Genomic DNA, 15317 nt, shown 5'->3' with positions numbered 1-15317 from the left:
GAAATTTCGATCTCTTTTGTTAATGAATCGGCCAATTCTAACCCCTCGGGTGTCCTCTACAAGATCGCTACAGCTAAACGGATGCTTCTGAAACCACCGGTCGGGCTGATTCAATTAATACAATTCTGGACAAACTCTTCCCCATGACAACCCCTCAGAAGACCTGCTAGAACATAAGACCATTAGGGGACAGAACGTTGCATACAACCCACCAGACAATGCTGACCCATTAAGATGGTTGAATTAGAGACAGTGCTCAAAAATATTAATAATAAAAAACTGTCCTGGAATTGACTGTATTGAATATGTCTTCATCCAACGATTCTTTAATTTAAAAACCTGACCTGCTACTTCTGTTTAATAATCGCTCTCCTCCTCTCAGTTCCCTAAGGCTTGGAAGATGGCCCTTCTTCGTCTCATCGCCAGCCTAACAAACTGCTGACTGAACCCAGGTCCTTCAGTTTCATTGCGCTGCTGGCCAACCTTGGGAAAATCCTTCAGACACTGATGTCCTACAGGGTTACAAATCTCATAATGTTAAAAGACTTGATATCTCCTTCACAATATGGCTTCACTCCGGGTCGATCCAGTGATTAGGTCGTTTCTGACCTAGTCCTTCATCTGAAGACTTCCAACTATAAATATGAGCTGGCCATGTTCGTCGACTTTGAGGGCGCCTTCGACAGCGTGTGGTGGGAGAGTGCCCTTCAATGCCTCCGTCAAGCAGATTTCCCCACCAATCTATACAAGCTTGTTAGAAATTTGTTTACTGAACGCACCATTATTGTCAAATCCAAGCATCAACAAGTATCCAGGCCTGTTCACAGGGGATGTCCCCAGAGTTTGGGTGTGGGCCCCCTAATTTGAAACATGGTCCTACAAAGCTGGCTCAACAATGCATTTGACAACACTAAAATAATAGCCTTCGCAGATGACCTCATCCTCACTGTTTCAGGTCGGTCTCGCTCAGTAATTGAGATGAAAGCTCATCGTGTCCTCAGCCATCTATCTTCATGGGCGGGACTGCATGAATTCCATATTAATCCAGCAAAATCTAATATGATCATTTTTAAAAAAGAAGATTGATATCAGAAGGCCCCCTCGAGTCAGGATCGATGGCACTCAGTTACCACTTGTCGTGCAAACTAAAGTCCTAGGAGTAGTTATAGACCAGAAATTGTCATTTCTTCCCAACCAACAGCACTTGAGTGCAAAAGTCAAGAAATTCACCGCATCCATAGTTAGAATTTCCAGATGTGAGTGGGGACTGTCTCGCAGGACACTCCTCTTATGCTATGAAGCTGTATTCTTGCCGATTGTAACTTATGCTACCAGGGCCTGGTTTCAACGAGTAGCTAATGAAAAAAGGCGAGAGAAACTCCAATCAATACAAAGAAGTATGACCCTTGCCACCCATCGGTCCTGCCTCAGTGAGTCCACGGCGGCCATTCAAGTCGTCCGGGGACAATCCCGCTGTATTTGGCTGTGACCTTCCGAAACCCTTGCTTTCGACTGAAGAAAAGGATCCCGACCTCCATACTTGACAGAGCTGAGTCTCGATACAGACTTCAAGCGAGAAAAGACTAGATGTTACAATGAACTTATCAATCTGGGGCAGACCAGATGGGACGCCTCTACCACTGGAGCAGTAACTAAACAATTCTTCCCGATCGTAACCTTTGCAACATCTAAAACCACCATCTCATGGTTTTCATTGAGTCTGGAAACTACATTCAGTGTCACCGACCACGGTTCCCTTAACGAAAAACTTCACCAACCGGGATTGATCAACACAGATCTTTGCAAGTGTGGCAACAAAGAAAAGTGGTTCCACATCCTTCTCGAATGTGATCTATTTGAAGAACAACGGGAACAACTAAAGGCAACTATCTCTAGCTTTACAACTGACCAACTGGAGCAACTCATCCAGAACTCTGAGAACCTCCTCTCCTTCCAAGAATTAATATTACTATTTTAGTATTAGTAATGACCACATAGTGCAAGGAAGCCTATGGCTTATGCTCCACCAGCCAAATATAATAATAATAAATAAAATAATATAATAATAACAAAAAATACATAGAATAAAACAATAAGAATAAAAACAAATTAATAATAATAAGAAGAAAATTTAAAAAATAATAATAAAAAAATTAATAAGAGAAACTATGCATTTCCCTCCTCCCTTGGCATTAGCATTAGTAGAGGCTAAAGCAAGCTTATGCAGCATCAGCAAAAAAAAAAAAAAAAAAACCTCCCATTTCACCCCTCCATTCGTTCCAAACGTCGGTCCAACTCAATCTTAAATTTATTTAGGCTATTAGCTTCCACAACGACAGATGAAAGTTTGTTCCAGCAACTAACCACCCGCTGGCTAAAGGCAAATTTCCGAACATCAATTCTCCAACTGGTTTTCCTAAATTTCAATCTGTGCCCACTCAAGTTCTTAATCTGAGCAAGAGGAAGACGCCCATCACCATACAGCTTGTACAACCCATTAAAGGCCTTATACACCTCAATCAGATCACCTCGTAGGTGCCAACTCTCCAGGGGCTGCAATTTGCAAATTAAGCCTTTCTTGATATGACTACCCCTTTGTTCCCCTCACCAATCTTGTTGCCCTTCTTTGTACTCGTTCTAGCAACTCTACATCCTTACTAAAATGAGGCCTCCAGACCTGTACACAGTATTCTAAGTGTGGCCTGACCATTGCCTTGTATAACGGGATAATCAGCGCCCTATCCCTGCTAGAAAAATTCTTATATATCATTGACAGGCCTCCATGACCTGTCCTGGCAGCCCGTCTGCGCTGCTCAGCGAACTTCATTTTTCACTGAACAATTACCCCCAGGTCTTTTTCACTTTCCACTTCCCTGAGTGTAGTACCACCCAGTTGGTACGTTTCTCTTCGGTTATTGCTACCCATATGCAGTACTTTGCATTTCTCAATTTTAAACTTCAGTTGCCACTTCTCAGCCAATTTGACCATTATCTAGTTCCAGTTGAATTAGCATACTGTCTTTACTGTCATTAATAACCCTGCCAACCTTTGTATCATCTGCAAACTTGGACATTAAACCGGATATACCTTCATCAATATCACTGATAAATGTACAAAACAACAATGGACCCAACACCGAACCAGGGGGAACTCCACTAATAGCATTTGTCCACGAAGAGCAGTGTCCATTGATTACCACTCTCTGTCGTCTCACACTCAGCCATCCCTTTATCCATCGCAGCTTTCTTCCATGTCCAAAAGTATCAAAAGCTTTTCTGAAATCCAAGTACAGTATATGATATCAAAATTATTTTTTGCATTGAGTTCCTTTGTGACCACATCATAGTATCCAATCAAATTGGTCAGAGAAGACCGCCCTTTAACAAACCCATGCTGTGTCTTAACTATTACTGCAGTCTTGTCTAGATGACCCTGCAAAGCTTCTTTAACCAGAGATTCCAATATTTTCCACGGAAAACAAGTTAAACTAACATGTCTGTAGTTACCTGTGTCACCTTTTGAACCCCCTTTGCGATACATTTGCACACCTCCAGTCCATGAGGACCTCCCTAAGTCCAAGGATGCTCTCATAATTATGGCTAAGGGTTTGTTTACTTCATTTTCTGCCTCCTTTAATATAACTGGATAGTTCCCATCCACCCCAGGTGCCTTTTTTATGTTTAATTTCAACAGTTTCTCCTCCACTTTGCTCTCAGTTATTACAAAATCACTTAGGTCTCTGTTAGGGTTTCATAAACTTCTGGCACTCCCCTCGTGTGAATGTAGATGCAAAATACTCACTGAGTTTATCAGCTACTTGAGTAGGATCAAGTGGTCCAATCTGATTCACCTTTTCCTTTTAGAGTTTACATAAGCCAAGAACTCTTTGCTATTTTTCTTTGCATCCTTTGCCAAAGATTTCTCGTAATCTGCCTTCACCTGCCTAACCTGCTTTGTGACTTGATTACAAACTAGTTTATATCTGCCACAGGCGTCTTGTGTCACCTGATAATTTATATGCATCCCATACATTTTTCGTCTCTGCCACGAGCCTCATTAGTTCATCCGACATCCATTTAGGCCTAAACCTTGAACAGTATTTCCTAGTTGGAATGAAACTCCAATTTAGAATTCAACATTGGTAACACCATCAGTTGATCCCATTGCACAGAATTTAATAACTGTCTGAAACCCCTGTAGTCACCTTGACGAAAGCAAAAGCCCTTCCCTTTAGCCTTGATGGTGCTTACGTCTTTAAGTAAATCCCACTTCAGCACACTGTGATCACTGCCACCTAGTGGTTCCTTTTTCTGCAAATTCTTAATGCATTAATAATCACTGCTGTTAATCAGATCAAGAGTATTACTCCCTCTAGTTGCCTCCCGAACATGCTGCTGTTGAAAACAATCATCCAATAAATCCACAAAAGCCTTGCTAGTGTGTGAGTGACCAAACCACAAATTCCAGTCGATATCTCGAAAGTAAAAATCCCACATTATAAGGCATTCTGGTTTATTGGCCCCCCTCTATTTCTGTGCAAAATTGCTCATTATACTCATTAGATTCATTAGGCCTATAGCACACTCCTATTCTCATTTTCCCTTTCCCAGTGCTTATATCACACCAAACTGACTCAACATTGCACTGTCCCCCCTGTGTCAACTGGATGCACTTCCTTGGATTTTATGTGTTTCTTCACTAAAAGCATAACCACTCCTCCCTTCCACTCTATCCTATCTGTACACATTGTACTCCCCAAATTCCAATTGTGCACTACTTATATTCGTGTGACACCATGTCTCTGATATCCCAAAAATATCTGCCTTTGATGTCTTGACTAGCACTTCAAGCTCATCAAATTTATTTACTAAACTCCTAGCATTGGTGTACATACACCTGTTCCTACTCTTGGTTACTCTAACACAGCCCATGTATTTATTTCTCCCACTATAACGCACAGCAGTCCTGGGAATCTCCATTGCATTGCTTTCCGGGCTGCTGCTTATTCTAATAGAAGCAGTGCAAGAATCGCTTTTGCCTCTTCCTGTGTACACTGTAGTCTGTGAATCCCCCCAAGCTAGCAGTTTTCCGACCCACCTAACACTGCTTCGATAGCTTAAATCTTTCTATTTAAGAAATAGAAGCAGTGTCCCCATCCCTGTAGTAGCAGTGTCTCCTGAAAACAAGCACAGAGAAGGCTGAAAAAAATCTACCCCATGAGCCTTGCACAATCTCTCCAAGGCCGAATTGATCGACAATGCTCTCATCATATACTCCCTCCTATCGTGTCTGGGCAGAATTGCAGACACTTTCACATTCAACCCTAACTCGTGACTTTTTTTCAACATTTTTTTCAAGAAGAATGTCTTTCTCAACATGTTTTTTCCAACATTTTTTCAAGAACAATGTCTTTCTTTAAGAAAGACATTGTTCTTCTTGAAATACATGAACACAGTATTCCAAGTGTGGTCTAACAATAGCCTTATATAATGGGATTATGACATCCTTATCTCTACTAGCGATTGTTCGATAAATCGTTAATCGAGGACACCATGGGCCCTCCTTGGAACTTGTCTACAATGCTCGGAGAACTTCACATCTGACGGTATCGTAATACCCAAGTCCCTTTCCTCCACTACCAGCTTTAGTTAAACTCTGCTAAGTGTATAAGTTATTCTGGGGTTACTGTTCACCAGGTGTAATACCTTACACTTTGTTGGATTCAAGCATAGCTGCCATTTTTCTGACCATCCCTGAAGTCTATCTAGGTCATTCTGAAAAATCTCTGTTTGGCAGAAATCATTAACTACTCTAACAATCTTTACATCGTTTGCAAATTCAAACATCACGCCCTCTATCCCTTCATTAGCGTCATTTATGAAAATCAAAAAGTACAGTGGTCCTAATACTGATCCTTGGGGAACCCCACTTCTTTCATCAAACCAGTCTGAAGAATAACCATTTATCACAACCCTTTGTCTCCTGTCCTGACGCTATCTATCTAAGGATTTCCCTGTGATTTCATCCAGCTTATAAAGTGAGTGCTCATGTGGGACTGAGTGAAATGCTTTGCTGAAATCCAAATAAACAATGTCGAAATTATTCTCGAAATCCAGCCCTAAGAACTTGCCAAAATAGCTAACCAGATTAGTTAAACATGATTTTCCCTTTACAAAACCATGCTGAGTACCCTTCAGAATTCCATTTCTATCTAAGTGATCCTTAATTCCACCGTTGATCATAGTTCGTATGATTTTCCCTACTACTGAAGTCAGACTAACCGGTCAGTAATTTCCCACTTCACCCTTAAAACCAGTCTCGTATATTGGAGATACATTGGCACTTTTTCAGTCCAACAGAATCATTCCCGAGTCCAGTGATGCTCGCATAATTAGCCTCAATGGTCTGTAAGCTCTGGCTTACCTGTAATGAAAAAAATAATAATTATTATACTTATAAAATTTTGGATATTATTCCTAAATATAGTTTAGCTAAATTTAGCAATTATTTATTTGAATACGCAACAATTTGAATAGAATATGAACGGGTAATAAATGGTTTAAGAAGGTGCGTGAAAGCGAGGAAGGAGACCTTTGACCCATAAAAGGTCAAGGAACATTTCCTCGAAAAAGCCGTTTTCCTGTAAATGGCCAAGCCAGAGGAATTATACGGCGAAGTGGGCAGAAAGAGCATTAGAAACTCAAAGGCGATGGGATTGATGGGGATTAGAGAAAAATAAGAGAATAGAAATGAAAACATAAGTTGACATACACTGGTGTGCAAAATTTAAGGACCAGTCAGGTTTTCTTTCTTTCTTTTTTCTATTTATACTCCGGCACGACAACCAAGTCAGTAGAGTTTACAATAAATCGTCAATACAAATATTTATCGTATTTAGTAGTCACGGGCTTGAACCCCGGTGCACTCAAGGAACGCGTGCTATGCATCTCGCGCCTGACCACTGGGCTACGTCAGGCCTGTAGCTTCCTATACGAGTGGCCTGGATATGGGAAAAGCATGCAAAAGAACCTCGTGAGGTACAGAAATGATGAAGGAAACAACAACTGAAACAAAACGGTACAGAGGGACTTTATTCAAAAATGGCAACATAGCACTGGCTGCCATGATACAGATGCATCACTGCCAAAGATGGAACAAAGGAAAAGGTGGTCCTTAGTAGCAGATATGGCACGCCTAATTTCAATGCACGCTTTGCTCCGCCTGTCCATACTTTGAACAATATTGCTTGATAAGTTCTTGCGGTAACATCGTCCATTCCTCTGTCAGCGCTATCTTCAGTTGATGAACATTTTCTGGTGGATGTGAATGTGCCGCTAAGCGTCTCCCCAGAGTGTTCCTTGTGTGTTCGATGGGATATAGATCGTCGGAAACGGGTAGGCCAATTCATACGAACAGTGTTCTCACTTTCCAAAAGCTTTTTTCTCTCTCTTCTCCCCTCCTGGCTTCTCCATAATTTCACTCTGGTGGGGCATTGTTATGCCCCACTGAAAATGGGGGCCCCTTCCTAAAGAAATTGTTGAAGTTAAATATACGAAAGGCACCTGGGGTGGTGGGATCTATCCAGTTATATTAAAGGAGGCGGCAAAGCAACTAAGCAAACCGTTAGCCATAATTATGAGAGCATCCCTGGACTCAGGTGAGGTTCCCACGGACTGGAGATGTGCAAATGTAGCCCCAATTCACAAAGAGAGATCGAAGGGTGACACGAGTAATTATAAACCAGTCAATTTAACTTCTGTTCCGGGTAAAATAATGGAGTCACTGGTTAAAGATGCATTGCAGGATCATCTAGACAAGACTGCAGCAATAATTCAGACACAGCATGGGTTTGTTAAGGGAAAGTCTTGTCTTACAAATTTCGTAAGATATTATGATGTGGTTACAAAGGAACTGGATGCAAAATAATTTTGATATCATATATTTGGATTTCAGGTAAGCTTTTGACACTGTTGCGCATGGAAGACTATTGTACAAATTGGAGCAGAATGGTATTAAGGGTAAGTTACTACAATGGATAAAAGGATGGTTAAGTTGGAGAAGACAGAGGGTGGTAATCAATGGGTGCTGCTCTTCGTGGACTAATGTTATTAGTGGAGTCCCACAGGGTTCGGTGTTGGGTTCTCTGTTATTTTGTATATTTATCAATGATATTGATGAAGGTTTATCAGGTTTAATGTCGAAGTTTGCAGATGATACAAAGGTTGGAAGGGTTGTTAATGACAGTAATGGCAGTGTGCTACTGCAACAGGATCTAGATAATTTGGGCAGATGAGCTAAGAAGTGGCAACTGAAGTTTAACCTTGACAAATGCAAAGTACTACATATGGGTAGAAGTAACCCCAGAGAAACGTACCAACTGTGTGGTACTACACTTAAGGTGGTAGAAAATTAAAAAGACCTGGGAGTAATTGTGCAGTCAGATATGAAGTTTTCTGAGCAATGCAGACAGGCTACCAGGGCAGGTCATGGCGTTTTGTCAATGATATATGTAGCAATTTTGCTAGGAGGGAGAAGGAAGTGATTATCCCTCTGTATAAGGCAATGGTCAGGCCACGCCTTGAGTACTGCGTACAGGTCTGGTGGCCTCATTTTAGGAAGGATGTCAATTTGCTTGAGAGTTTACAGAGGAGGGCAACAAGGTTGGTGAGGGGAATGAAGGGATCCTCTTACCAAGAGAGGCTTAAGTTCTGCAAATTGCAATGGCTGGAGACTAGGCACCTGCGCGGTGATCTGATTGAGGTGTATAAGGCCTTGAATGTGTTGAGCATGCTGAATTCTGATGGGATTCTTCCACTTGTTCAGATTACGAACCTACGGGGACATAAGTTCAAATTAAGAAAGGACAGATGTAGAATAGATGTGCGGAAATTTGCCTTTAGCCAGCGGGTGGTTAATTGCTGGAACAAACTTCCACCTGTCGTTGTGGGTGTTGATAGGTTAAATAAATTTAAGGAGGAACTGGACAAGCATTTGGAGGGAATGATGTGATGTGATTTTTTTTTTTTTTTTTTTTTTGGCTGATGCTGCATAAGCTCATACACTTGCTTTCTTGCATCACATGCCACTACTAATTCCAGTCACATGCCACTACTATGTCCAGAATCGCTGCTGAGACTGAATCTACTCTCATCAGTAAAGAGTTCCTGAAGTAAAGATTTTGTGGTTGTAACCTTTAGAAATAGTGTTGGTCCTTAAGTTTTGCACACCAGTGTATAAGGAATTGTGTGCCGGGAAAAGTAGTTTTTCTTTAGAGTAAGGCTTTGGTAGTGTGTGCAGGAAAGGTAGTAGCGTCGTGCGTGTAGGTAGGTCAGACGGGAATGATTCTAAAAGGGTTCAGTTTATAGTTTAGCAATCGATCGGAATGAAACAGAAACGTTGGAGATCTAAGAAATTAAAGAAGCCTTCAACTGAACCACGGTCCTTCAGGCCTATTGCACTACTGGCTAACTTTGGAAAAATATTAGAGTGGCTAATGGCCCATAGAGTTTCACTTTGTTCCCTTCACAGGATTTAATCTCCCCATCCCAGTATGGCGGAGGGACATCACCTTACCATTTCGTCAACCAAGACGAAATCCATACTCCTAAAAGGCTTCCTGACCCCAATCAGACAGCCCCAAATTAGAATCAATGATAGAACTGTTAAGCTTGTCACTGAACTTAAATACCTTGGAATTATACTAGACAGAAACCGATCGTTTACTCCCCACCTCACCTATATACAAACAAAGATCAAAAATTACGTAGCCATGCTTGCCAGGGTCACCCGCCGAGACTGGGGGCTGAAGAGGAGCACCCTCGCGCTCCTCTACAAGGCAGCCATCATCCCAGCAATTACATATGCCTCCGGCGCCTGGTATAAAAAGGCCTCAGCAGTGGTTAATCGTCGACGATTGGAAATAATACACAGACCGATCCTCCTAACCATCACCCGAGCATGCAATACAGTATCAACAAATGCACTGCAAGTTATCACGGGAACCTTGCCTCTCGACTTGGAAGTAATCCTCACAGGAATGGAGCAGCAACTCAGGCGTGGAAAAGCCACAACCTATCTAGACCTTACCACAGATCCGATAAATAACAGACAGGCAGAGAAGAAAAGATTGGAAACATACCTACAAACAATCTGACAGCAACGTTGGACTGACTCAACCAAAGGTGAAATAACTCGAAAGTTTCTACCTAATCTCCAACAGGTCTACCCACAATATCCGCAATGGTTCAACCCCAGACGCTACACTATTACCTCCTCACAGGACACGTGGCGATTTGCAACAAACTGAACCTCCTTGGCATCACAGATAATCCCATGTGCGCGTGTGGCTTTCTGGAGACATGGGACCACATAATGCATGAATGTGAGCACTATGAAGATATACGTGGATACCTGATCACACAGATGCAATTCAACCCCAAAAACCAGGAACATTATCTACTGGAGAATGAAGCAAATTACAAGCAATTCTCTAAATTTGCCCAGAGCCTCTACGCCAGACGGCAAAGGTTGGTTATGGTTGCTCAGCGAACCCTGAGCAACCAGAACCAACATAGCTCACTGCTTGTACGACCACACCAAGCCGCACTGACCTGCAGAATAACCAGCACAACAAAAACAGGAGTCTCGAATCGCTATTTCCCCATTGTGACTGAAACCAAACAACCCGACTTTCACTCCCGGACAGGCCATAGGGCCGACGGAGAAACCACGACTACCAAAGACAAGTCCAACCCATAGGGTGCAAATCACTGTACATACCCAGGTTGGGACCAAAGCACAGAAATGAACATGTAAAGACTGCCACTATGACGAGAACACATCCCAATAACAGTGATCGTAAAGATCTGACTCTTTTAACCCACAGCTGGGGCGTTGCCCAATCTATAAATACTAACGACCAAGCAGCTGTCGTTAGTATGAGACGACACAGAAAACAAATGGACATGATTGGACCTTCAACCGTGATGAAAATCCTTCTCGACTGACACACAGACGGGACTCAGTCCCATGAGCGACTCTCAGCAAAAGATGAAGAAGAACTTGCACAGTCGTTGTACGGACCTGACAAGAAAGCCTGAGAGAATTCCATTAGCCCTGGATGGTAGGCCACTGATGATAGACGACCACTTCGCAGCCACAAGTCTTCACGCCCTATTGGCGATCTGGGTCAGCTCCCTTGTCTGGCCCACTATTACTCTCCTTCCCCGGTCAAGGTACGTCCCCGTACAAGGACAGTAAGCCATCTAAGGTTATAGCTTCATTGTTTCTCTCTCTCTCTCTCTCTCTCTCTCTCTCTCTCTCTCTCTCTCTCTCTCTCTCTCTCACTCTCAAAGGAAGGTTTTCTGATTTTTTACTACTAATAAGTAATCTCAACAAAATTTTTAAAAAAATTTCGAAATTTACTTAAAATTTGTTCTCTCATGTCAGAATGTTTTCGAAATATTTTTTTTTATTTATTCTTTATATTTACCGATAGGTTATAAATAAAAATACTAAAAATACTGAAAAAAAATTAAAGATATGGGGCTATCAGTGGTCGCAAACTGGATTTCTTAAACACTGGTTAAACTTGACGCTATTGACAACTTCTTTAGATTCGGGAACTTCTACAGCATGCCACTGACGAACGACTCATAACCTGGGCGCGCGTTTATTTCCCAAATTGGATTTTTCAAGCCAGTCCCAGAATTTCCTTCTTCCTTGATCAGATGGTTGTTTTAGGCGCATTTGCAACTTATGCGATATTGCGTCGTGCGTAACATGTCTGTAAATTGTGCGTGTTCTGTGGTCGACTTGCTGTTTGGTGGAGAAAAAACCCGAGTATAGTGGAGAGAAAAACTCTGCTGCCCTCGCCTGAGACTGACTAACTACCCACGTTTTCAAAAAGACCCAGAAAAATTCCTTGCGTCATTGATGGGATTCGGACTCAGGTCTTTTCCACTCGTTGCGGAGAGGATGTTGATTATACCAATTGTGCTTCCCACGTGAGCGGTTAATGGACTTTTAAAATACAAAATCTAGCAGCAACTTGCCGTTTTCAGGTACAACAAAAATTTCCGATTTGATTTTTTCAGATATAGTCCAAATATGAAAGCCGTTTAAGCCAAAAAATACTTCAACCAATTTCCTTCTTTATTCAGTGGCTTGTTTTTTAAGTTATTCAGTGCCAGAGACTATCTTTGATGGCCACACTTACCTTTCCCAATTTTCAGATTTTGCTCGATTTCCCCAATCGCCCAGAAAGCAAGACATTTTTGTGTAACCAAGGGCTGGCTGATCAATAACTTTAATTTAACCAACTACCTTTTAGAGGAACGGTGTGTGGTTATAGAATGGAAACATTTGTGGGGGTGGTGTTTGTTATGATGAAACAATCTATCTCTATTTGTCCCTGGCTGGGTCGCCAATTGTGGGGGTGGTGTTTCTTATTCTTTATATGTTTTTATTAATTTCTATTTTTTTGTTTATATTATTATAAATCCCCACTTTGCATCTGACTTGTTATCTGACAGAAGAATTCCGGTTCTGTGGGAGTTTCTATATTAGGGCACTCCTCCTTTGGGCTTTGCTGTGTGTTCAGAAATGACCAAACACTATTTGCATTAAGTAAAATACAATCAGTTTATTATACATACTTACAAATAAAAGATAAGACAAATCATTACACATTTAAACACTTCATATATAGGTACATGGCATGGATCACGTTCCTGGTCATTAGGCTCTCCCATTCCATCATCTTCTTCTTACTATAGGCCCACTAACATCTTGTACAATCAGTGTAATTTAACTCTTTCTTAATTACAATTGACAGTTATTATTTATCTATTTATATCTTTCTTTTTCATACCTATCTAGCACAATCCTACATTCTTCTTCATGGTTGATACAATTCTTCTTCTGGAATTATGTCCACTCTACAAACTATTCTATTCTATTCTCTCCCCAGCACTTTAAGGTTACATGTTAATGAAATGTACATGGGATTATTTATTTCTTCATTCCCTCAGGTAAACTTCAGCATATAGCGACTAACTTCTCTACTTCAGTAACATTATATAAATAACATACAACTGTACCTGCTCTATAGGCTAACCCGTCCAAAATTATTACTTTTACTCCATTGATTAATCAGTAAATAAATCATAACTGTAAACCATCCTTCATTAACTATTTCTATGATATTTCCTTACTTATCTATACAACATGCATTTAATTAACTGTATGTTTCCCTAAATCTCATTTAATATTTATCTATCTTCCCTGCAGTCCTTTGCAATTACATAGAGGTAAATTCGTTGTTTAACCACTTACTTCTGGAGATTTGGATCTTACCGCTAATACAACGTGTGGCCTGTGACTTTCTGCTCTGCATCGAGTCCTCCATTGGTTTGGGAACGTTCATCTGGAATTCTAAATTTTGCCAGGGACACCTTTCGCTTTGACGATCATCCTGGTCTCGTATCCTTCTTTGCTGTGCCGGATCATTCAGTAGGGGTCGCTTCCCATCGCTTTATTTCCACAGGACGGTACGGTGTTCTTCTCGCTGTCCTCCTTTCAAATATATCTCTCGGTGGACGCTTTCGGACTTCTATGTTTCATCTCGAGAAAGTTCCCCTTTCTGTAACTCATCTATACTTCATTAAAACTATCAGAATTTAGTGAACTCACCATAACTGGTTCTACTGGTGGATCGCTTCCGGGGACTGTTTCCTGGGCCTATCTTTCCAAAAAATCACTCTCGAAGAAAACTTTATCATCTTCCGAAAAACTTTATTATCTCCAAAAAAAACTTTATCACATCTCGAAAATTCATCTCCGAAAAACTTCATCACATATCTAAAACATCTTATCACATTTTCACCCCCTTTTTTTGTTTGCGCGCGCTCTTCTCCTTTTATTTCCCAAAATTTAGTAACGCCCCTCCTTTCCTCAACCAATCACTTCTATCTGACCATCATCGTCCCCTTTCGGTGTAGAGAGAACTTCCGTTTCTATAGAATTCTCGAATATTCTGGAAAAGACCAGAATTTCGGAGCTCAGACTCCATCCGGAAAACATCTGCGTCCATTTTCTTGATTCGTCTCGCATTATTATAAAATGACCACACCTGCTCTGTTTGCAGTAAACAAGAACGCCCCCCGCTGGTACCCCTATTGTGATCTCTGGACCAAACCGTCCCTTGCCATACTATCAGTTGACCCCCCACTGTTCCGTTTTGCTATCTTCGCTTGCTGTTTCCGGTGTGGGTACTGATCGTATATCTGTTTCTAATGTTTTTCTTCAAGGTATATCTGCCTGTACATTAAATTTAACCTTCTCTTAAATTAATTCCATTAGCGCCAGACCCATTATCTTAAACAATATTAGTGACTTTAAGTGTTTTCTTTTGTGGTTTACAATATCACTATCTAGCGTTCTTTCTTAAATTATATTTAAATTTAACTTGTAAGACTTTGTGTCTTACACATTCTCAGCCACCAAATATTTCCTTCTTGAATAATGCTGGAACCTCATCCAAAAGATAATTTCATGTATATAAGAAAACTTTATGAAAAAAAAATAAATAAAACCCAGATTACTACTTGTTCGATTTTAATGATATTCTAAAAAGCCCTGGACACATCCATTCAACAGGTTAAAGATAATGGACAATTTATGCAGCAGTTGAGAACGTCTTGAAAAAATGACTTACTTTGCACAGCCCACGTCTTCATCTGTCGCAATGAGGTGCCGAATTTCATCATGGACTGCAGACACGACGAAGATATTTCTTCTTCTAGAAAAATCCTCATCAATTTAGGAAATAACATTTCCCCTATACTGTCCGACAGTTGTTGGAGGATCCCGGTCATTATGTGGGCAGCGAGGTACCTGTCTGGAGTCTTCGGAATTGAAGGAACCTCGAAAGTTCCATTTTGAGTTTCTAAACCTACTGGAGAGTTGATGGAAATGTTTGTGGTGGCATGGCCATCACTGCCAACTACAACGTTATACCCAAGACACGTAACGCATAAAATCCAACTGTAGGCCATCACTGTACTTTACTGAATGTAGTATTTAGGGGTCTTAGTAAAAGTAACAAAACATCTCCCTCAACCGTGTTGTTTTCCAGAAAGAACACTGCGTGTCAGATTTATGGGGGAGTTTTTTACAATTCACTGAGATTTACTTGACGTGTGCACGTCTGGAGAGACCTTGAGAAAGAAGACCTTCTTTAAAAAATTATCGAAGAAACAGGTTTACGCTGGGATATTATGTTCATGATTCATTTGAAAAACAATAATGAATAAGG

The 15317-nt window shown here is 41.0% G+C and overlaps 1 protein-coding gene across 1 annotated transcript in view; it reads right to left on the bottom strand.

The window, feature by feature from the left end:
* Positions 1-15057, bottom strand: part of LOC150084029 (nose resistant to fluoxetine protein 6-like) — a 61993-nt gene extending 46936 nt beyond the window's left edge. The window contains exon 1 of the mRNA XM_090375765.1: positions 14718-15057. Coding sequence (XP_090231891.1) covers positions 14718-15057 — 340 coding nt within the window. The remainder of the gene's footprint in view (positions 1-14717) is intronic.
* Positions 15058-15317: the final 260 nt, after the last annotated feature.

This window comes from Mastigoproctus giganteus, chromosome 6 (genome assembly GCF_048544385.1).
Source record: "Mastigoproctus giganteus isolate SK-2022 chromosome 6, ASM4854438v1, whole genome shotgun sequence".
In the NCBI taxonomy this organism is placed as follows: domain Eukaryota; kingdom Metazoa; phylum Arthropoda; class Arachnida; order Uropygi; family Thelyphonidae; genus Mastigoproctus; species Mastigoproctus giganteus.
The sequence above is the reverse complement of the archived record's forward strand: the minus strand, read 5'-3'. Positions and strand labels throughout refer to the sequence as shown.